Genomic DNA, 20,645 nt, shown 5'->3' on the forward strand with positions numbered 1-20,645 from the left:
GAATAGTTTGTTATAATACCACGATAAACTTCTAAGGCTCATAAAGGTCCACCACCAATATCACTGATGAGTTTTAGTTGGACCACTACACAATGTAATGATCTCACTCCCCTCTCACACCACCCTACCTCTGAGTCTTGGACGAAATAATTTCTCATGGATGAGAGAATGGCTTAGGACCTAGTCAAACCAAAGCTAACTCAAACTTCACCAAAAAACTTATCTAAGTGACTCGAGTTGAATTTTAAGACATGGTTACGTAGATAAGTTTTTTGGTGAAGTTTGAGTTAGCTTTGGTTTGACTAGTTCCCAAGCCATTCTCTCATCCATGAGAAATTATTCCGTCGGGGACTCAGAGGTAGGGTGGTGTGAGATCCTTACATGGTGTAGTGGTGAGCCTCACTGTCAAGGCGTGGGGTATGTTGGCTTTATTGTGTCTGGGGTCGCACAAACACGTGATCTGGATGTCAGACTCCAGAATTTCTCCTCACCGACATGTAAAACTCCTAAAGTTGGTAATGTCTAAGATGGAGCTAGACATTGCTGTCACATTTTTATGTAATAAACATTTAAATTATGAATGACCTTAGTACTTCATCTTCCAAAAGAAAACTGAAAAAAGAAAGAAAGCAACACTCCATCGGTCGTGAATGAGAAGGGAAAATATATAACATCCAACAGTACATAGTACACTCCTGCTTATTCTTTGATTCTTTCCTCTGTTGAGCTAAAGGAACACCCAACAAGGTAGTTCCTCAAAAAGTTCTCTCTCTCTCTCTCTCTCAAAAGCCTAACTTAGCTTACCCTAAAGAATGCGAATATTAAAAAGGAAAACCTAGTACCATACTAGCTATAATTTTATATATACACAAAACATAAAATATTACTGAAATATATTTTAAATATTATTACCAGTTGAAAGAAGAATGGGAAGAGGGAAGGTGGAGCTGAAGAGGATCGAGAATAAGATAAATCGACAGGTAACATTTGCAAAAAGAAGGAAAGGGCTGCTAAAGAAGGCGTACGAGCTCTCAGTTCTCTGTGATGCTGAGGTTGCTCTCATCGTCTTCTCCACCCGTGGAAAGCTCTCTGAGTTCTCCAGCGGCCCTAGGTATATATCTCTATTTTCTGAATATATACAATATATTATAATATAATATATATGTGGGAAATATATCGGAAAAAAATTTCCTTGGAAATTAAATTTTAGTGGATTTGGATGCATGTTTGGGGAGGGAAAGGGTGAATTAATAGAGGAATTGTTTGCTTATGCTCTTTTTCATTGTCGAATTTGAGATGAGTTCTTCATTTTTCATGAGATTTAACTTTCACTCATACAATCATAGGGGAAGGCTTGTTGTAAAATTGCACTAAAATTCGTTAGATGTATTATCATATCTTTAAATCTGTACTTAATTTAAAAGGTCGTAATTAAATAACTAAGAATATGATAGGATTGATATGATCAATTTTATTTTTTATTTTTTGTAAAAAAAAATTTAACTGGTGCAAGTCCATTGCTAAGTATAATCCTTCAAAATTGTTCACCTCAATATATAGTAATCTAGGTTATAAATTCTTTAAGTACTCTTCAACTTATTTAGGGAATTCATTTCTTGCCAAATACTCAGACTGTTATCATACATCATAATCAGAGCTACTGGTTGTGTAGAATCATATTTGAATGTATGTCATAATCAGAGCTACTGGTTGTGTAGAATCATATTTGAATGTATGTCTTAACTATAATTGGTAATAATTATAAGACCTCAAGGTTATGTTCGGACGAGGAGTAGGAAGTTAGGCTAAATATAACTAGAAATGCACTATAAAAAACTAAATGGAGGGACTTTAAATTAGTGGATACAATGATTAGGAGGGGGGTCATTTGCAAATCTCTTTTTCTTTTTTTTTTTTTTTTTTGTTGTCAAACGATAAATTTATTAGATCAGATGTTAGATTAGAAAGTCAACGGGGTTTGAACCCACGCCGTGATACAAGGATTACACTCCTCTCCACCATTGTGGTAGATAGCCACTTGCGGTCATTTGCAAATCTATTGTTTTTTTTTTTTTGGACAGAAACGATAGAATTTCGTTACCATAACCATCCACTTACAAGGATGCTAGATGGGTACATATGCTCCAGTGATCAATTTATTGATCTGGAAGTAATAATCACAAATTACAAATAATTTTAAACCCCTATACGGCCATCACACAAATCACACCACTAGAACGAGGAATCCCTAGATTGATATGTCCCGTAGACAAGACGTGACATACTAAGCACTAAAACCATCGCGAGACAACGAGGCTACAAAATTACAGAAGCGACACAAACCACTTACTGAAGCAACACATACCAATAATAAAAATTATACTAAAAAGACAAAAGAACAAGGTGACATGTCCACAATGGAGATGCAACTGGAATTTAGCAGTAGGCATGGGTAACAGAGGAAGAGGCACGTGCAAAAATATCAGAAGGTGTGCGAGGCCAGCTGTAGATGGGACAAACTCAGAGGGGTGGGGCGGAAGGGATCCAGCCAGAGCCACAAAAGTAGTCGGAACGCCACCACAATCTAAAAACCTCCATAAAGCATGATAGCACCAAGAGCCGCCAGAAATTCCTCGTAACGGTGTAGGTCGCAGTTATGGCAAGAAATAGTGGCAACGACATGGATGGTAAAGGGTTGCCAAGCCAAGACCACCCACGTCACTGCATTACCATCCTTACCACCATCATGAACCCAAAGAGGACAAAACGATAATTCCAAGGGCAGAGCCTTTAGGAAGTCCAAACAACCGAGAGAAAATTTTGCTAGCAAATATGCACATCATCACTGCGGGTGCCCAAGAAGCCGCCGCTGGGAATGCTCTATGTGCAACCTCACCCAAGAAACAGAAGCTACACGAACTCGAATAAATGAAACTTCTGGTAGCCATGACCGCCACCAACTAGGTAAGAAGAGCAAAAAACCAAAAAAAGCAAGTCAAATACCCACAAAAACAACCCAAAGACCAACCCAAAATTGCATATCTAAGCCCTAAACAAGGGATAAGCCCTGTATGGCAATAAAATTGGGGAAGTGGGTTAGAGGATCACAACAAAGCCATGAAAACGGGTTGCGCACAGAAGAGTGAGGGGAGAAGGCGTTAGGCAAACCAAGGAACAGAGAAAAAAGAGAAAGCAGTGAGGGGAAGGGGTCGGGTGCACGGAAAGAAAGGAAAAAAATGTGTGGGTCGCAGTAAGAGGATGGAGGGTAGGAAGCAAGGGGTGAAGAGACTAGGAAGCGGGGGATGCTAGAAGGAGGTAGGAGGGGTTGCCGCCGGTCCAAGCCTAAGCAAGGGACCGGCGACTGAAGGTTGGCAAAGTTAGGGTTTGTCGTTGGAGGGAGAGCTTATCTAATTTTATTGGAGGGGAGGCCGAGAATCTCTATCTTGCAAATCTATTGTTTATGTCTTTGTAGTGATCCTGTAATATATTTCGAATACCTTCATTAAATACTTTGCAATCCACATTTCCAGCTATATTTAAGGTTATTTATCCAAAATGGTCCTTAAGATTGGCTTAACTCCTCATTTTGATTCCTCAGATTTAAAATCAATCTGTCAATCATTTTAGTTATTCTATGAAAAATCTCTGTTAAATTTAGGGTATTGTTGTCAAATCAACCCTTCTCATTGAACTGGTGATTTCTTCAGTTTAACAGAGATTTTTCACATAAGGACCAAAATGATTGACGTTGGACAATCTCAGAGACCAATTTTATTGGTTTTAAATCTCAGTGACTAAAGTGAGAAGTTATGACAATCTCAATAAATATATAGATGTAGCCGTACCTTGCACCAATACTTGCTTTCCTACATGGGCTTCTCCATTGTATAAACTTAGTTATTGAAACTATTCAGTTTCTTAAGCTTCATTTGAAGCTCATCCATACATAAAATAATTCGAATTGGAAATCATTTCTGGATCCAAAATGTATACATTTGAAGATCGTTTATATGCATTCCCACACACACACACAGAGGTTAGGATGGGGGGACATACATTTTTTTGGCACCCTTTCTTAGGGTCAACTCCATAATATATTTCTATGATATAACCGTCTATCTTTTAGGTTTTCCCTTAAAGATCATCTATATCAAAATCACTCAAATTTGAAATCATATGGCTGTTTGATCCCTTTAATTCGTTCTTAAGTTTGGAACTACAAAATTGCCAAGGTTGTGAATTGGTGGAAATGTCTTCCTCTTCAACTCACTGCGTCCCTGGTTTAAATGTTTCCCTATTATTTATGTGGTTTAGAGTAGTAATATCAATTGTGATTAAAAAAACTTGGAACTACAAAATTAATTAAAATGTCTTGCTCCCAGATTTTGTTGCATGCTTTTGGGCTTTTCTTTACTGGCATTTGAATCAGTGCAAAATGCATGCGCTCTTTTCTCTTTTGAATTTGCATTCTGATCACTGTCCTATAATTGTTGCTTTGCTTTCATTTCAGCATGGCGAAGACGCTTGAGAGGTATCAAAGATGCACTTATGGAGAACTGGGAGCAAGTCAATCTGCTGAGGACGAACAGGTTACCGATAGTTTCTCATTTGTAATTAGCTTTAAGATGGATACATCTATTACCTGCAATGACATAAGTTGGGTAAAGCAACCTATATTATCCATTATTCAACTATTCTCAATCTGTTAGGGACAAATTCGTGGGTTGGTTTAAGTTTTATGTTATTGGTAATGGAATTTCTTTCACAAAATCCTGCCCTATGGATTTTTGACATAAGGTGAACTTGTGCCATGCATGTTCACAAGCAGAGTAGATACCAAGACTACTTGAAGCTAAAAACGAAAGTAGAGGCCCTACAACGCACGCAGAGGTATTACGTATATCGATCATATATATTGCACACACACACATATATGTATATAGCGATACATTTGCACTAGAACTTTTGTAGATAAAATTAGACAGTTTGTTCGATGATCGCATTAAAAATGCAAAGAGTGGACACAATTGATATATTGTTCATGAAAACTTTTACTTGGCATGTTTTTAGACATCTTCTTGGGGAAGATTTGGTTCATTTAGGCATGAAGGAGCTTCAGCAGCTTGAGAATCAACTCGATATGTCATTGAAGAAAATCAGGTCCACTAAGGTATTCATAATTTGTTCCATGAGCGTGAAAAAGATGGCGAGTTAGTTAAAAGAAATCTTAACAGAGAATCTCGATTTACATTTCATCTGTTGGCAGACCCAATTTATGCATGTTCAGATTTCTGAGCTTCAGAGGAAAGTAAGTATTTTGCAAACAACATATATATATATATATATGTATGTATGTATGTATGTATGTATACACATAATATATGTGTGTATATAAGTTACCAAATCTTTTAAGAATTAATTGTGCAGGAAGAAATGCTGCTGGAAGCAAACACTGGACTGAGAAGGAAGGTACGTAATACCAAACTACTGCTGCATTCTCAGCCATTTGACCATTAATCATTTTTGTTTTTCATGCAATGGAAATTCATCATGCTGTATAATACATCTTAATTAGCTATTCATTGATTACAACATTTCAAGGCAAAATCTAATAGAGTCCTCATCATATGGATTTCCTATCCTTAGTTGTATAACTATAGTAATGCAAAGCACTATTGGGCTCGTTTGGTTCTTAGGATTGAAATGGATTGGTTAACTTATAAAACACAAGGGATATTGAAAGTAAAGGTGAATGATTTTTCATATTAGGGGTCATAAGGAGATTAGATATGAATGACATATGTTTTCTAATCCTACCATTTTGGGGATTGAAATATGTAAGTTTACTTCACGAGTCATATTCCATCTTCAAGTTGGACACTACCTTTCATTCCTTCCTTCAATGTGCCTTGAATATAGTAATTATTCATTCCAATCCAATCGCTAACAGCAAACGATCGAGGCCTTTCTTTTATAACTGTACGTTATTATCTAACTGTTTCTTCATATGGATTCTTGAATCTTGTTAATTATTCCATTTAATAAGTTTTTCAGATAACTTATTTGGTCAATTTGGGGTGTAAATTTTCGTGTTCTGCAGTTGGAAGAAAGTACTGCTGGCTTTCAACGATCATGGAATAGCAATCACCAGGCTGCTCAATTAGAAGGATTCCCTGGGCATTTGCAATTCGACAATACATTGCAGATCGGGTAACCACATATCTTATAGTGATTTTTGTCTATAGAGATTTTTGTCAAGCGTATGAATTTTTCGGCAACGTTAATTAATAAAATTCAGTTGCTTTAATTTTTTTAGCTGTCATCTAAAGTGGTCATTAACTATTACAGCTACAGTACTCCAGCAGTAACAAATGATGAGGTGAATGTAGCAACGTCCTCGGAACAAAGTCGTCGGGGATTCATCCCTGGTTGGATGCTCTGAATTTAGAGGAATCATGCATCAATCAAAGAGTAAAGTGGTGAACATCATGTGTTGTTTCACTTATTAATAATTTGCTACCTCGTATCGTTTAATGTTATAGAAGGGTTCATTCATTCGTGAGACTAATGCACAAGAACTCATCACGACTGTTGTGCCCTAAAAATTTCATTTGGATTTTACCTTTTACCAATGAGTAGTATAAAACGCTTGTGTGGTGTTTGTGAGACAGATCAAACAATTGAACACTTGTGCCCTACTAATGTTCATCAGGAAAGTTGTGCCCTAAAATTTTCCTTTAGCCCTTTCACCTTACCTATTACCAATGGGTATGAAATGCTTGTGTGATTTTTGTGAGGCTGATCACACAATTGAACACTTACCGTAATTCATCACGATTGTTGTGTCCTATAAAATTCCTTTGTATTACCAAATGAGCAAACGCATGGCGACATCTAATCGTCGTTGCGGCGAGTGTCATGCTGCCTTTGCCTATTTGTGGCATGGATGAAGGGGATGGTGAAAATTACTCAATTGTACTAAATTGGGGGATATATTATATAATATAAATATATAAACTTGTCTACTACTATGAGATCATGCACATAATACATCGCTGAATCTTAAAAAAAAAAAAGTTATTTCCAAGTAGTAAACAAAAAAATCTAAATATGTATGATCATATGTGCGGACAAAGATGAAGACGATGAAAAGAAAGAGCATAACTCACTGTTGGGGTGTCCAAGAGATGTAAAAGGATGTTTAAAATTTGATGAGAGATCGTGATGGGTTTCAGAATTGTGGTGGAGGACGGCGAAGATGTAAAGCCATACTTATAGTTGGTGGTTATGACATGGCCATAAACGGCGGACTCTTTTCAATTTGCAGGGTGGTTGGGGTCCAATTGAATCATTCAATTACAACTCTATTACTACTAATGGATGCCCGGTTGGTGCGTCCTCCCTATTATGCTTTGGTTAGGGAAACAATTTTGAACCCCATATAATTATTCTAGATTTTTTTTTTTTTTTTTTGTGGGTCGAGATAGTCATGCTAGATGAACTACGTAAGAAAATAAGATAAGATAAATGTTAAAAGCAAAGTGATGATCAGTTAGAAAGAGACGGCACATCTTAAAATCTGTTTGAGATTACTATACAAATAATTAACTAAAACTTAATTGAGAATCTAAAATTGCTTCTGAAATGGTTAAAAGTCCTTTCTAACAATAAAAAAACGTTTTTTTTTTATTACATTTGAAGGAAAACGTTAATATTTGTAGGTTATAAAAGTATTTTCTAGACAAAAACATATCATTCTTCCCTGTAGCACTTGGATTTTTTTTATAATAATATTATACATGTTTTTAATAAAAACACTTCTAACAAAAATAACAAAAATAGTCTCAACTTCCTTCAGCTCTTTATTATTCATATATATATATATATATATATATATATATAACATGATGTTAACATGACATGAATACATATATTTTACTAACAATATGGTAACCAAATGATCCCCTCCTCATTTTATGTAGGAAAAATGAGTTAGCTTAATTATTTTTTGTTCATAAGAGACTAACAGTGTATATCAATATCTTGAATAATATAAACCGTAAAGGAGATAGAGATTAACAACTAAATGTTGTTTTCGTGTCAAACTGATCATGAACACATTGTTTTTTTTTGGACAAAAATCATGAACACATTGTTGAAATGTGGGACACCAACGAGCAGTATAATTCCTCTGGCCAAAAACAAACAAATTTTCAACCTCTCATGTACTAAGACTATCTCCAACTCTGACTTAAAACCTAAAAATATTTAGCCCATAAAATTTAGGTTTTAGCCCAGAAACAGTTTTTTTACTCCAATCATTCTTGCCTAAAATTTTAACCTTAGATTATTAAATAATGAATTTAGCCCTAGATAATGGGGTTAAATCACAGTAATTTTCACTGGATAAAATGTGGTACTGTGCGTACGTACGTTCACTGGTTACGCGTCAAGCAATAAGGCAATGGTAACGCTGAAGGCCGTCCGTACAATGCATGCCTGAGACTCTTTGAGTCCGAATAGAAGCCAGTAAGTAGCGATCTACACCAGTGTGAAACAAAAATAAAATTGTGGTTCCAGTTACAAGCCCTGTTGGAAAGAGAGAAAACGACTACATAGTGTACCTCAACCAATCAGAAATCGACAACACTTCCTTAGAAATCCCACCGGTTTTCCCAAAACCACTTGTATTCACAAAACCGCTTTATCTATCATCAAATCAAATGTGTGTATAGACAGCTACTAGGACATACACTTTCTCAGACACGTTCAGATATTTGGCTAGAAGAAGAAATCCATTAATTTATAACTGTATTTCTTTCTTTTTGCATATAAATAGCACAGCTTAGTATTTCAGTTTCTGGGTTGTCTTTCTTTTTTGGTTGTTTAGGTTTTTTGAGAAAGAAAATCAGAGAACAAGCAGTTGAAAGAGTTGAGTGGCAACTGAGAGTCCATAAATATTTAATCATGGGGAGAGGTAGAGTTCAGCTAAAGCGCATAGAGAACAAGATCAACAGGCAGGTGACTTTTTCCAAAAGAAGAACTGGGCTGCTGAAAAAGGCTCATGAGATCTCTGTCTTGTGTGATGCTCAGGTTGCTTTGATTGTCTTCTCCAACAAGGGCAAGCTCTTTGAGTACGCCACAGATTCATGGTATACTATTTCTTAATTGATTATATCTCCTCCTCTCGAATTTTATTTACTAAAACCTAGCTAAAATTTCCACCAAAGAAAAAAAACCTAATTTTTATTTTCCGAAAATTTCGAAGGTACGCGAGAAATTTGTATCTATAAGAAAGTAAAAGGATTTAGAAACGTTGCTTGAGAGATCGAGCTAAACCTAGCTAAAAATATTTCATACACCTTGCTTTGTTAGTCTGTTTTGTTTTCTGTTTTCGCATATTTTTGTTTTGTTTTCTTTCACTACAAACCTGTAATTAGGGTTGTACTATACACACGTGATCTTATAATTTGGTCCATGGTTAACCCTGAGTTGTGCTAAGGTAGAACTCTGTTAACTATAATTTGACTGTAGCTGAAGTAACTGGAGTTGTTAATTTGTCATAATCTGATGCTGGTCAACTGAGATGTCGTTCCTGCAAGGTAATTAGAAGATGGATGAAAGCGGTGCTGATTTGATATAAAGTATTTTGTAATTATAAAATAGCTAGACGTACTTCTCTTGTGCTTTTCTTTTTTTGGCCAAATTACTCGTGTCTAAAATTTAGTGGTTCCGTCTGACAAAAGAAACATGTTGATCAGTACTTATTTGATAGTTTTTCGTACTAAATTGAACCTAACAATTGTGAAGAGATTAAACTTACCTGCTTGATTAAGGAGCGATTTGCTATAGTATATCATTACTAATTCTGATCTTTGTTAGTGATATTAAATTAAATTAATGGATTCTAGAATATATGGTAATGAGTAAGCAGAAAAAATTTTGTCAGCAAAAGTAAAAACATCAAACGAGGAGTGCAAGCAGCAGCAAGTAGAATCCCTGCAGGAGAATATCCACTAACATATATAATATATAATACCCCTGAGAGAAAGCGAAGGCGATGGCACGGACCAAGTACATAATATAGTTTGAATATTGTGGTTTAATTATAGAATATCTGAAGTGAAATGAAAGGAAAACCCAGAAAACGAGAATCCTGGTGTAGTAAATCTCAGATATTTATTTAAATAATACAGTCTTCAACAGAAGCTCAAATTATTTGAAGCTAGGCGACCATTACATAGGTTAACTTGTCCTATACATAACAGTATCTTTGCTAATTATGTACATATAGCTATATATTAAGTTATTAACAGTCTCCTAGTTGATTATATTTACATACGCACACGCACTCACATCTGTAGTAGTATTTGAACCTGTTAGAGATGACATGCATGCGAGTTGCTTGCTCGACTGTAAACCGAAAACAAGAATAGAAAGTGCAAGACTATTGCAACTCCAAGGTTTGTACTGCCCGGCATTGATTGTAATTTAATCAACATTATTTCATATGATGATGATCATGATTAATTTTCTTAATCATATGAATATACTCCGTTCAAAGTGTTTCATAACTTCAATCAAATTATTAATCAATCAATTCATTAAGATGGGGTTTTTTTTGATAGAGGAGCAGATTGCATTCTTCTATCTAGATACTATTTACTACTTTTCATATGTTTGATATTGCTGATCATGCATGTACAGCATGGAGCAAATCCTCGAACGCTATGAAAGATACTCTTACGCCGAAAGACAGCTAGTCGAACCAGATTTTGAGTCACAGGTTTGCCATGCCATGCCATCAATCTCCGAATACTAATTAACTGCTACGCCTTATTTTGATAGTGTTATAACTAGTTACTCGAACAATTTCATGATGCGCAGGGTAACTGGACCTTTGAATATTCCAGACTAAAGGCTAAGGTTGAGGTTTTGCAAAGAAACCATAGGCACTATTTGGGAGAAGACCTGGATTCCTTGAATCTCAAGGAAATTCAAAATTTGGAGCAACAGCTTGACACCGCTCTTAAACAAATTCGATTAAGAAAAGTACGTACTCACTTATGCTTACTAATGAGAATCGCTCTCTATTAATTGTGCATTTGTACTTACACTAGACTAATTTTGAGTTTGATGACACTAAAGTATTCTCTTAATTTCTTTCAGAACCAACTCATGCATGAATCCATCTCTGAGCTTCAGAGAAAGGTAAGGGCACCTATAGCATTTTTTTTCTTTTTTCTGTTGTAAATACGTTTAGACTGCGAGAGAAAGAGAAAGGGTACTGTGGAGGATATATGTTCGGTAGCTCATTCAAATGTTTTTGATCTTGTGCGTTGTGACAGAGAAAGGCGATACAGGAGGAAAATAACTTGCTAGCAAAGAAGGTAATAATATGCTTATACTATTTTATCACTGAGTCAGCTAGGGTTGTAGTCTAGGGCTTATATTTGGCTTTAACTTGGATGGTTTTTGACGTGATAATTTTTCTTTTCGTTTTTCTGTTTTTAATTCATATAAATTTTGGAAATAGATAAAGGAGAAGGAGAAGGCTGCAGCTCAGCCCCAGGTTCAAAACTGGGAGCAGCAGAACCATGGCCTTGACCTGCTTCCACAGCCACTTCCATGTCTAAACAATGGGTGATTATTCTTCCCACGTAAAATTCTTAATTCTAGGGGCCTGTTAATTTGTCTTTTTAAAGTTTTCATTTATTTATTACCAGAGCAATTCCAATGGAAAGATGCAATTTTGAGATGTAAAAATCACATTTACATTCCATTTACATTTTTGGGAAATCGAAATGTGGTTTTTGCTCTAAATGGAAGATGTAAATTTCATCTTGTAAAAAAAATGTAATTTAAATCTGCAGGTCAAGATGAGTATTAAATCCTCACTAAATTATTGGAGAGCTTTCAGCCAATAAGAGATGTATGAATGCTACACATAAGGGAGATGCTCTTAGTATGTTAATATTGTTATATAAAATCAGTTTTACGAAGCAGTATTGATGAATCAGTTAAGAAAGTTAATTAACATGGTATCAACCCTAATTAACTTGTTTTTATGCAATGCAATCGATATGATATGCAGGGGGACGCAGCAAGATGAATTCCTTCAAGTGAGGAGGAACCAGCTGGACCTGACTCTGGAACCATTATATGAATGCCATCTCGGATGCTTTGCTGCTTGATCATCAATCGGTAGAAAAAGGTGGAAGAATTAAATGGAAAGAAAACAAAACTACATATGTGTGCTATTTCTGTATTAAATTTCTGGTTTCATGGTAAATTTGGACCAACCCTGAAAGTACTGCTTTAGGTATGTTGTAGCAATCCATATATGAGGAATTGAACTTTTAAAGTGTTCTGTAAATCTATTTATATTCATGCCAAAAACCTGAGAAATATTGAGTAAATGTGTGAGCTAAACTCTCTGTCTGTATCGATTTCAAACTCTATGAGCAAGCTAAACTCAATCTGTTTGTCTCTTCTCTGAGAAATCTCCATTAAATTAAAGATATTTTTGTCAAATCAACCCCTTCCCTTGAACTGATGGTTTCTTCAATTTAACAGAATTTTTCACGAATGACCAAAATGATTGATGGTAGACAATCTCTGAAACTAATTCTATCGATTTTAAATCTCAGTGACCAAAGTGAGGAGTTATAGCCAATCTGATGAATTATTTTGGATAAAAAGCATTTATTAAATTAGGATTTTGGTATCTATAACTGAGGTGACTTCGGAAGAATTTAGGATTTTTCTTTTTTCGTTTAGGGTTTTGGAGTTTAATGCTTGATTAAGATACATGTAATGTAAGTATGCACATGAAAGGAAAAATAAAAAACAAGATTCATGAGAAACAGTAACTGATGTAATAATTCATTGCTCAATTGGACAAATACTTTAAGCCGGAAACTTATAGAATACTTACGGCCTCGCTCTTTCAAGAAGAAAGAATTGCACAAAAGGAATCGAACAAGGGATTAGTTCAAGGAGCATATAGAAATTAAAGAATCTAACACACAACGGTGACCAGCCTTTCAATATGCATCTACATGATTGGGTGACCAAAAAAAGCTCTACTTTTCTGTTGAGTCTCAAGACGTTTCACTAAATATCATCACCTAGAAAATCAATTTTTCGACGGTCTGATGCAACACAAAGTTTGCCGATTGGATTAAATTTAGTTGGAAGAAGTTTCAAAATCCAAATATTTCAGGTATGTTTTGGACAATAATTTTCACTTGGGCAAGTTATGGACCAAAGAGATTCTACCACTACCCTATATTAGGCACTTTCTGAATTAGGGTTACTCTTAACGTGCAAATTGGGCAGGTTGAGCTTCTCTCCATCCATTCAGAAATACAGGAAAGGTGGTAATGGTGAGAACACTCCATGGTTGTCTTTAGATTCTCAGTTGTGTATTCTGCAGTCATTACAAAAAATAGAGGAACCCTCAGCATAGATAATTATATCCTAAAGTCAGATAATAAAAGGCTAAACGCATATATTTCAATAATATTCTGCCACAAGGAACCAGATTTCACTGACTTAATTATCATCTTCCAAGCATGTGGGACATTCGTCGTCACATTCTAATAAATCATAGATATAAGTAACTCCTGTGGCTTCTTTTCCAGATGATGACTTCTTGACTCGTTAGGGTTTTGATTTATTAAATATTAACCCTTCATTTAGTCCCTCTTGCGTGGAGGGGGTTGGACAACTTGGACTTGAACGGTAGTAGTGCCAGATTGTGCAATCTGAGGTGCCCCATTGGGTATTGAAGATGCTTCTGCAACCAAATTAGATGAATTGATGAATAATCTCTTCTCCAATTGCTGATTGATGGTCTCTATTTCTCTATCTAAAGATAGATATTAATTAGATGATTATCAGATTTCACTACTTGATTCAATGGATTCAACCGAGATAAATCATAAGATGCATTGAAACTCAGAAATATTAAGATGTCAATTGAACTTAAGACCTTTGAATGTTTGATTATACCATAAAGCCAACAAGTTGCAAGTCGCAAGGAAGCTGATAGAATTAACGAATTACGGAAAGTAATAAACTTTGTTGTACAAGTTATGAATGAAGCCCACATCACTATATTGGCATTGTCAACGTTTTTTTCTATAGGATCTTCTGATTCGGAGCAAGAACAATCAGAACCTATGTCACGCCTTTAGTTTTTGAATCAGCTTAACCAGTCCCCAGCCTGCATTGATCATTACAAAAAAGGGAAAAAAAATCATATCAAGATGATGATTGCAACAATAAAAGTAGAGAAAAGAAAACGCCACAAAACTTAGGAAATCAAATATTAAATATTTAAGAGGCAAAAAAAGTAGAAAAGAAACGCCATTGAAAGATTAAATTGTTCTAAAAAAAATCACCTAATTTATTTAAAAGAAATATAGTATTGAATGAGTGAGAGTTTAAAGACTATAAGACAGGCTTCACTCTCTGTCCACAATTAAAAAATTCCACATAACCAAACAGAAAACAACATTAAAAAAGCGTTGCGGCAGAAAACAATAATATTTATGTATTTTGATGTGATTCAATCTCTAAAGAGTTCCTCTCTTAACATATAACAATATAAGTGTTTATCAAATATAGCCAAATATTAGTCTTTAATTTCAAAAATGTCAGTTTTTATAAAAAAAAATTCAAATATATTCAAATTTCACTTAAATAGACACAAATACCCTAAAACTTTAAAATCCAATAAACTAAAAAAATCAAAACCTATTAGATGAATTTCTGACGGCAAAATCTAAGAAATAGTGGAGCCATAGTGGAGGCATCGCTGCTAGTGGAGACTTTTGTAGCCCTAAAAAACGGTAAGTGTAGATGGTTAATTTTTTTTCATTTTTCCTCATCTACATTTTCTTTTTATTTTTTAATTTATTCCATATTTCTGTCGGTATCTTTTTTTGGTTCTTTGGTTTCGTTGACTTTTGGGAGAGAAATAGATAAGACTTAAATGTCGTTGATTGTGGTTCTTTGCTATGGGTCTGTATGTATTTGGGTACATTTTTATTTGTTCTCAAGTGTTTATGCAATGTAGTTATTATGTAAATTACCTAATGTAACTTTAACATAATTGCTTATGTAGTTTTTATCCAAATTGCTTTTGTAGTTGAACATAATTGCTTCCGTAGTTTTGATGCAAATTGTATGCAGCAGTTCTGGCTGGATCATTATCCACTTTAATTAAGTGTATTTGTGTCTATTTAAATGAGATTTTAAATACAATTGAAAGTTTTTATAAAAAATGATATTTTTGAAATTAAAAGTGAATTTTTTGCTATTATTGATAAATTCCCCTCACTAACGCTATTATTTCTAAAAACAAAAATGAAAGAAGCAGTAAAAAGAGTTGTGCTTAAAATAGGACTTAAAAGGTCAAAGTTTTCTTTTACCAAAAAAAAAAAAAAAAAAAACTAAAGAAAATAACTTGAAAACTTTGAGTTTTAACGATAATGATAAAATAAAGAGTAAAGTAAATAGCACCATAATTAAATTTTTAGTGTAAAAATATGATTTTCATTAAAATGAATAGTACTGGAGTTTTTCGTTAAAGCTAAAAAAAAAAAAAAAAAGGTCACAGACTCAGAAAAAAAAAGAGGTAAGATTTCTTGTGGGCTTTCGTTGCTGACATCGAATCCTCCTTTGCAAGTCTCTCTTTGTTTTTTGGTTCAGGCTGAAGCCCAACTCTTTTTGCAGCCTACTTTGAAGCCTGTTACGATATGGGCGCAACCAACTGAGGGCAGACCAAATTGGCAAATGATAAGAATAACGAGCTATTCTCTCCTGCTCAATATTCAACAGTAATGAATGGTGGAGATTTATCTAAATATCTAATTAAATTTTAACCGTTTACTTGCAAAAAAAAAAATGTGTGTAAGAGAATTACCAAATTAAATTTTAACCGTTTACTTGTAAAAAAAAATGTGTGAGAGAATTACCAAGAGGATGATGTCCCAAAATACGGAAAAGGATCCTCGTCAGATTCTTTTTTTTTTGGGATCTCGTGAGCGTGATTGTTCATCGTACATTGTGCAGTCAGTTTTCGTTAGGTACTATTTATTTAATTTTAAATTTTAAATTTTGAAATAATTTTTGATCACACTATGTACGATGAATGATTACGATTACAGAATTTCTAAGATCGTCAGGAAAATGATCAGGCGAAGATGCTTTTCCCCCAAAATACATGTCTTCTCCATGCATGTCTCCTTGTTAATTTTGCGACACCTGTCTTGAAATTCAATAGAGAATTAACACTGTTAAGCCCATTAAAACATAACTGAAATAAAAAATAATGATAATCCCATCATTGTATCGGCTTCTGTATACATTTCAGCGAACGCTTCTTCCTCCGTTCATTGCTGCGGTCCCAGGTTGATTCTAGTACAACACCAATTTTCACTATTATTGTTTACCTTAAAAAATGATGGATATCATTAGAGTCTTAGAGACTCAAATTCTACAATTTTAGGCAATTGCAACTTCAGATCTGAATCCAAAGTTTTCCAATCTTTCCAAAGTTTTCGAGAAAGAGATTAACAATAATGCGAAGATTGCTAGTGATGCAAACCCACATGTTGAGATTGAAAGAGATCAGCAGGGTGGGCGGTCTTGGTGGCGTGCGCTCGCAATTGGCGGACAAACCATCTAAATCAAAATCGTCGTTGGTGCGGTCAATTTGCATAGAGGATCTAATAAGATTATTATTTTCCTTTTCTGTTATGTTATAATGGAACTTAACAGTGTTAATTCCGATTAAGTGCCAAGACAAATGTCACAAAATTAGTCAAGAAATAGGAAGGAGACGCGTGTTTTACAATAGTTCCGTAACCATAGAATACCATCTTTTATGCGGTGACTGAAACTCCTATGATGAGAAACTTTTATATGAGTGTAAATTTATAATACTACGTAACATGTTATCGTCGTTGAAAAATGTCGACAAATGTGAACTAATCCAGCTTTAACCTACTCAAAGTTGAATCAACAAATTTGTGAAGTGACAAGTCAACATTACTCGCTTAATTGCCTTAAACAGGATTATGTTTGGCCACTTTTCTTTGATAAGACATGCAGAAAACCCTTTTTCTTTCACAAGTCTGTACTGTTTGGCTGTTTTGAGATTGGAAGTCAAAATGGAGGTTGGCACGTCCTTTCTTTCTGTAAAGTGGTTTAGCATCCTAATTAATGAAAGATTTAGCACTTTAACAAACAAAATTTGTTTTCAAGCACAAACATTAACTTGTTTCATCATGTCGTAGCTCGATATGCATTATGTATCGAGCATGATCTCGCTGTAACCAAAACTTCTAACCAGTGCAATTTTTTCTACAGTTAGCCGAAAATTATAAAACCTGTTATTAATCATCATGATTCATGAGTCATATAGTTCTATCTATACATGCATGTAATTATAGTCAGCATCAAATATAGACCAACCTCAAGAAATCCCACTGTAATTTCTGAAAATTTTATGCTAAAGTATGAACTGCAGTTGAGCTTTCATGCTCAATGATTTATAAACCTTTTTTAATGCGTGAAAAATTATTGGATTTGTGTGTAAAATTTGATTTCTCTCACAATGATGATTTTGGTTGCGTTTGAGCCACGCTAGTTGTTTATGCAGATACATAATGCATAACTAAAAGCCTTTCTGCACAAAGTTATAATTTTCTTATCTGAATTGCGATATATCTTGCATTAATAATTGCTCTAAGAGGATGCCAGCACTACTAGGAATACAAAAATGAAAATTAAACCCCACAAAAATTATATAAACAACATCTCACCTAACACAGTAGAGTTCTTGATATTTATCTACAAAAAATATTCTGTAGTGATATTTATTCATCTACAAAAATCAATCAAATCAGATGTTGTTTAATCATTTATATGAATTAAAGAAATAAATATTCATCATGATATATTATTTGTTACTAAAATTATCGATATGTAAGCAATATATTGTTATTTTTTATAGTATTTTTTATTTTGCTTTGAAAAATAAATTGATTACCCTAACATGCCACATAGCCTTGCATGGCCCTACAGCTTCATGAGAAGCACGTTCAGAAATAGCACCCACAAAGGGGGTAAAAAAAGAAGAAACAAAGAACAAACATGATTACACGGCCAAAAAAAAATAAAAATAAATAAATAAATAAAAAGACTAATAAAGCAAACGCAAAGCAGAAATAAAATTAACACCGTGGCCCCCAGACCAACATCTAGAAATTTGTCCAGCGTCAGTCCTCTTTATATATATAAGAATTATAGGCATCTCAAAGCCATTGAGTTTCATCTCAGGAAAAATGGGGAAAATAGGCACAAAATTGCCTAATTTCTGCCTAAACAGGATTAGGCCACACGTGAGGGTTCGTTCACCACCGATACAGTCCAAGCCAGATGTTTCAGATGTCGCTAAAAAAAGTAGTGATGGAAAATTTGAGGATTCTGGGAATGTTGGAGAAGAAGAGAAAGTGAAAGCAGCTGGTGGTGGTGGTGATGAGAACCCTAAAAAAGCTGGGTTGGTAATAGCTCGGAAAATCATGATTGTGGTTGATTCCAGCCTTGAAGCCAAAGGAGCCATCCAATGGGCTCTCTCTCACACTGTGCAAAGCCAGGATAAAATTGTGCTGCTTCATGTCACCAAATCTTCAAACTCAAAACAAGGTTGGACATTTTATTTTTGTTTTATTAATTTGTCGGTTTTCATAAAGAATTGTTATTAATTAGTACTCTAAAATAATATTTTTGTACTCGTCGTCTTTTGTTCGTTTGTTTTTCATTTTTAATGCAAACAGGTGCATAATGACTATTTTGACGTTTTAATAACAATTTTCTTTTATGTAACTCTAATTTGATTTTTTGAGTAAAGTATATATGACTTAAGGTCCGGTTTAAGATTACTTTTGTAAAAAACACACAAATTATGTAAAATTTATGATAATGTCTTACTTATTTTATTACAGCTAAAGGTGAGGAGGCCAGCAAGGAGATAGCTCCATCTCCAAGGGCTTATGCACTTGTCCACTCTTTGAGGAACATGTGTCAGTTGAAGAGACCAGAGGTAGAAATTGAGGTTGCAGTGGTGGTGGAAGGGAATAAGGAGAAAGGTCCAACAATACTGGAAGCGGCAAAGAAACAAGAAGTGGGACTGCTTGTTCTGGGGCAGAAAAAGAAGTCTACTACATGGCGTCTGCTGATGATGTGGGCCGGCAACCGGGTCGGCGGCGGTGTGGTGGAGTACTGTATACAAAATGCCAGTTGCATGGCAGTTGCTGTGAGGAGGAAAAGCAGGAAGGTTGGAGGGTATTTGATTACTACAAAGCGCCAGAAAGATTTCTGGCTATTGGCCTAATCAAATCATTAAGAGTCCAAGACAAGAGCATATATATGATAGTCTAATCTCACTGCACGCAAATTATGATTGTTTCTGCGTCTGTTTGTAAATAAAAGGGTGGTTGTGAATGAAAAAAGTGTTACTGCAATTATTCTGGCCAATGGTCTGTTATTGCTTTGGAGAGACAATGGAGTCCCCCGACTACTTTTATTAAGTTTCATACCTCTAGTATCAGTAAAGGGCCTAAAGGCCTAGCTAACCTCACACTAAAGCATCTTTGGGACATATTCCCTTAGTTAGGACACAGTTGGTGACATGCATAGGATTCCGAAGGCGACGAAATTTCTTATTTTACATTCGTATTTATTAGAAAAATTAATGAAGTTGACGGAAATGATCAATAGTATTGTAATGGATGTTTTCAAATCTTCAAATTATATGGGTGTAAGTATGATTATGATCAGATAGTTTGCGCATACATATATATATATATATATATATATATATATATAGGAAAAAGAAAAAGATGATATGCATAGAAGGACAAAGAATGGTTGCCCTCTGGTAAAGCCTGAGCAGGCGGTCATGCTTAGAAAATGGAAAAGAGCATAAATTAAAGAAGCTAGCTGATAGGCCCTATATCTTTTCTTTGAAGAGAAGCCACTTATTTCAGTCCGATATAGACCTGAAATATATGCTGCAGGTCAGTTCTAAGACACGGGGCCCTTCAACTGCTGCGCCTTCCCAAAGCTTTGTCAGGGTTTAGGAGCGATTTCTGTATACTTTCCATCTTCCATCTACAATTCCAACATGGAAACATGAAATAACTCTTCTGATTCATATACCTTCCCTTGCAAGCTTATTTTATATTGGAAACCACCATATGGAGAAAATTCAAGTTCTCTATATATTAATCTGGTGAACTTAGTCAATATGTTTTTGGTACTACTTATTTTAATATTATCGATTTATTTATGTTATAACACGTGAATTTATTTATTAAAATTATATTTTATAAGTCTATGATATATTAATTTTGTCGTCCACTCATATTATATCCCGTAGTTTTATTAGAAACCCTAAGTCCAGTCTCCTAGACCACAATTGTTTATGGAGAAAATAAATGTTAATTACCATTCATCAAAAGCAATGTTTAACAAACAATCCACGGATAAGTGAGGCGGGCTCAAACGAATCAACCCACACCCGACTCAGATTCGATTTGTTCCCAACCCGGCCCGTCAGTCTGAAATTC

The 20,645-nt window shown here is 34.8% G+C and overlaps 3 protein-coding genes across 6 annotated transcripts; all 3 read left to right on the forward strand.

Moving 5' to 3' along the window:
* Window positions 1-607: 607 nt before the first annotated feature.
* LOC125477763 (agamous-like MADS-box protein MADS2) lies at window positions 608-6,698 on the forward strand. Of its 2 annotated transcripts, XM_048585200.1 has the most exons (9): window positions 608-747; window positions 916-1,111; window positions 4,511-4,589; window positions 4,829-4,890; window positions 5,071-5,170; window positions 5,267-5,308; window positions 5,428-5,469; window positions 6,101-6,210; window positions 6,349-6,698. In XM_048585200.1, the coding sequence occupies exons 2-9, from the start codon at window positions 927-929 to the stop codon at window positions 6,440-6,442; spliced, it is 714 nt and encodes a 237-aa protein (XP_048441157.1). In that variant the 5' UTR covers window positions 608-747; window positions 916-926; the 3' UTR covers window positions 6,443-6,698. The 2 variants fall into 2 exon arrangements, with proteins under 2 accessions (XP_048441157.1, XP_048441158.1); XM_048585201.1 differs by lacking the exons at window positions 608-747; window positions 5,267-5,308 and having other exon boundaries at window positions 757-1,111.
* A 2,056-nt stretch (window positions 6,699-8,754) lies between these two features.
* Window positions 8,755-12,364, forward strand: LOC125477762 (agamous-like MADS-box protein AP1). 3 transcript variants are annotated; one of them, XM_048585198.1, is made up of 8 exons: window positions 8,755-9,152; window positions 10,708-10,786; window positions 10,888-11,052; window positions 11,170-11,211; window positions 11,349-11,390; window positions 11,537-11,643; window positions 11,874-11,932; window positions 12,095-12,364. In XM_048585198.1, exons 1-7 carry the CDS (start codon window positions 8,968-8,970, stop codon window positions 11,881-11,883), a joined length of 630 nt encoding a protein of 209 aa, XP_048441155.1. In that variant the 5' UTR covers window positions 8,755-8,967; the 3' UTR covers window positions 11,884-11,932; window positions 12,095-12,364. The 3 variants fall into 3 exon arrangements, with proteins under 3 accessions (XP_048441155.1, XP_048441156.1, XP_048441154.1); XM_048585199.1 differs by lacking the exon at window positions 11,874-11,932 and having other exon boundaries at window positions 11,537-11,660; XM_048585197.1 differs by lacking the exon at window positions 11,874-11,932 and having other exon boundaries at window positions 8,756-9,152.
* A 5,959-nt stretch (window positions 12,365-18,323) lies between these two features.
* On the forward strand, window positions 18,324-19,538 carry LOC125477782. The gene is made up of 2 exons (XM_048585235.1): window positions 18,324-18,720; window positions 19,020-19,538. Exons 1-2 carry the CDS (start codon window positions 18,360-18,362, stop codon window positions 19,406-19,408), a joined length of 750 nt encoding a protein of 249 aa, XP_048441192.1. The 5' UTR covers window positions 18,324-18,359; the 3' UTR covers window positions 19,409-19,538.
* The last annotated feature ends 1,107 nt before the right edge of the window (window positions 19,539-20,645 follow it).

This window comes from the organism of the source record quoted next, unplaced genomic scaffold (genome assembly GCF_019419815.1).
Source record: "Pyrus x bretschneideri cultivar Hongxiangsu unplaced genomic scaffold, Pyrus_bretschneideri_v1 Contig22, whole genome shotgun sequence".
Lineage (NCBI taxonomy): Eukaryota > Viridiplantae > Streptophyta > Magnoliopsida > Rosales > Rosaceae > Pyrus > Pyrus x bretschneideri.

What these genes read in the sequence shown, in the direction of transcription:
- LOC125477763 (XM_048585200.1), top strand. Translation starts at nt 927, where the DNA reads ATGGGAAGAGGGAAGGTGGAGCTGAAGAGGATCGAGAATAAGATAAAT. An exon ending in ACACTGGACTGAGAAGGAAG is followed by an intron (nt 5,470 to 6,100) that starts GTACGTAATACC and finishes CGTGTTCTGCAG; the next exon opens with TTGGAAGAAAGTACTGCTGG. An exon ending in GACAATACATTGCAGATCGG is followed by an intron (nt 6,211 to 6,348) that starts GTAACCACATAT and finishes TAACTATTACAG; the next exon opens with CTACAGTACTCCAGCAGTAA.
- LOC125477762 (XM_048585197.1), top strand. Translation starts at nt 8,968, where the DNA reads ATGGGGAGAGGTAGAGTTCAGCTAAAGCGCATAGAGAACAAGATCAAC. An exon ending in GAGTACGCCACAGATTCATG is followed by an intron (nt 9,153 to 10,707) that starts GTATACTATTTC and finishes ATGCATGTACAG; the next exon opens with CATGGAGCAAATCCTCGAAC. An exon ending in TCTCTGAGCTTCAGAGAAAG is followed by an intron (nt 11,212 to 11,348) that starts GTAAGGGCACCT and finishes GCGTTGTGACAG; the next exon opens with AGAAAGGCGATACAGGAGGA.
- LOC125477782 (XM_048585235.1), top strand. Translation starts at nt 18,360, where the DNA reads ATGGGGAAAATAGGCACAAAATTGCCTAATTTCTGCCTAAACAGGATT. An exon ending in ATCTTCAAACTCAAAACAAG is followed by an intron (nt 18,721 to 19,019) that starts GTTGGACATTTT and finishes ATTTTATTACAG; the next exon opens with CTAAAGGTGAGGAGGCCAGC.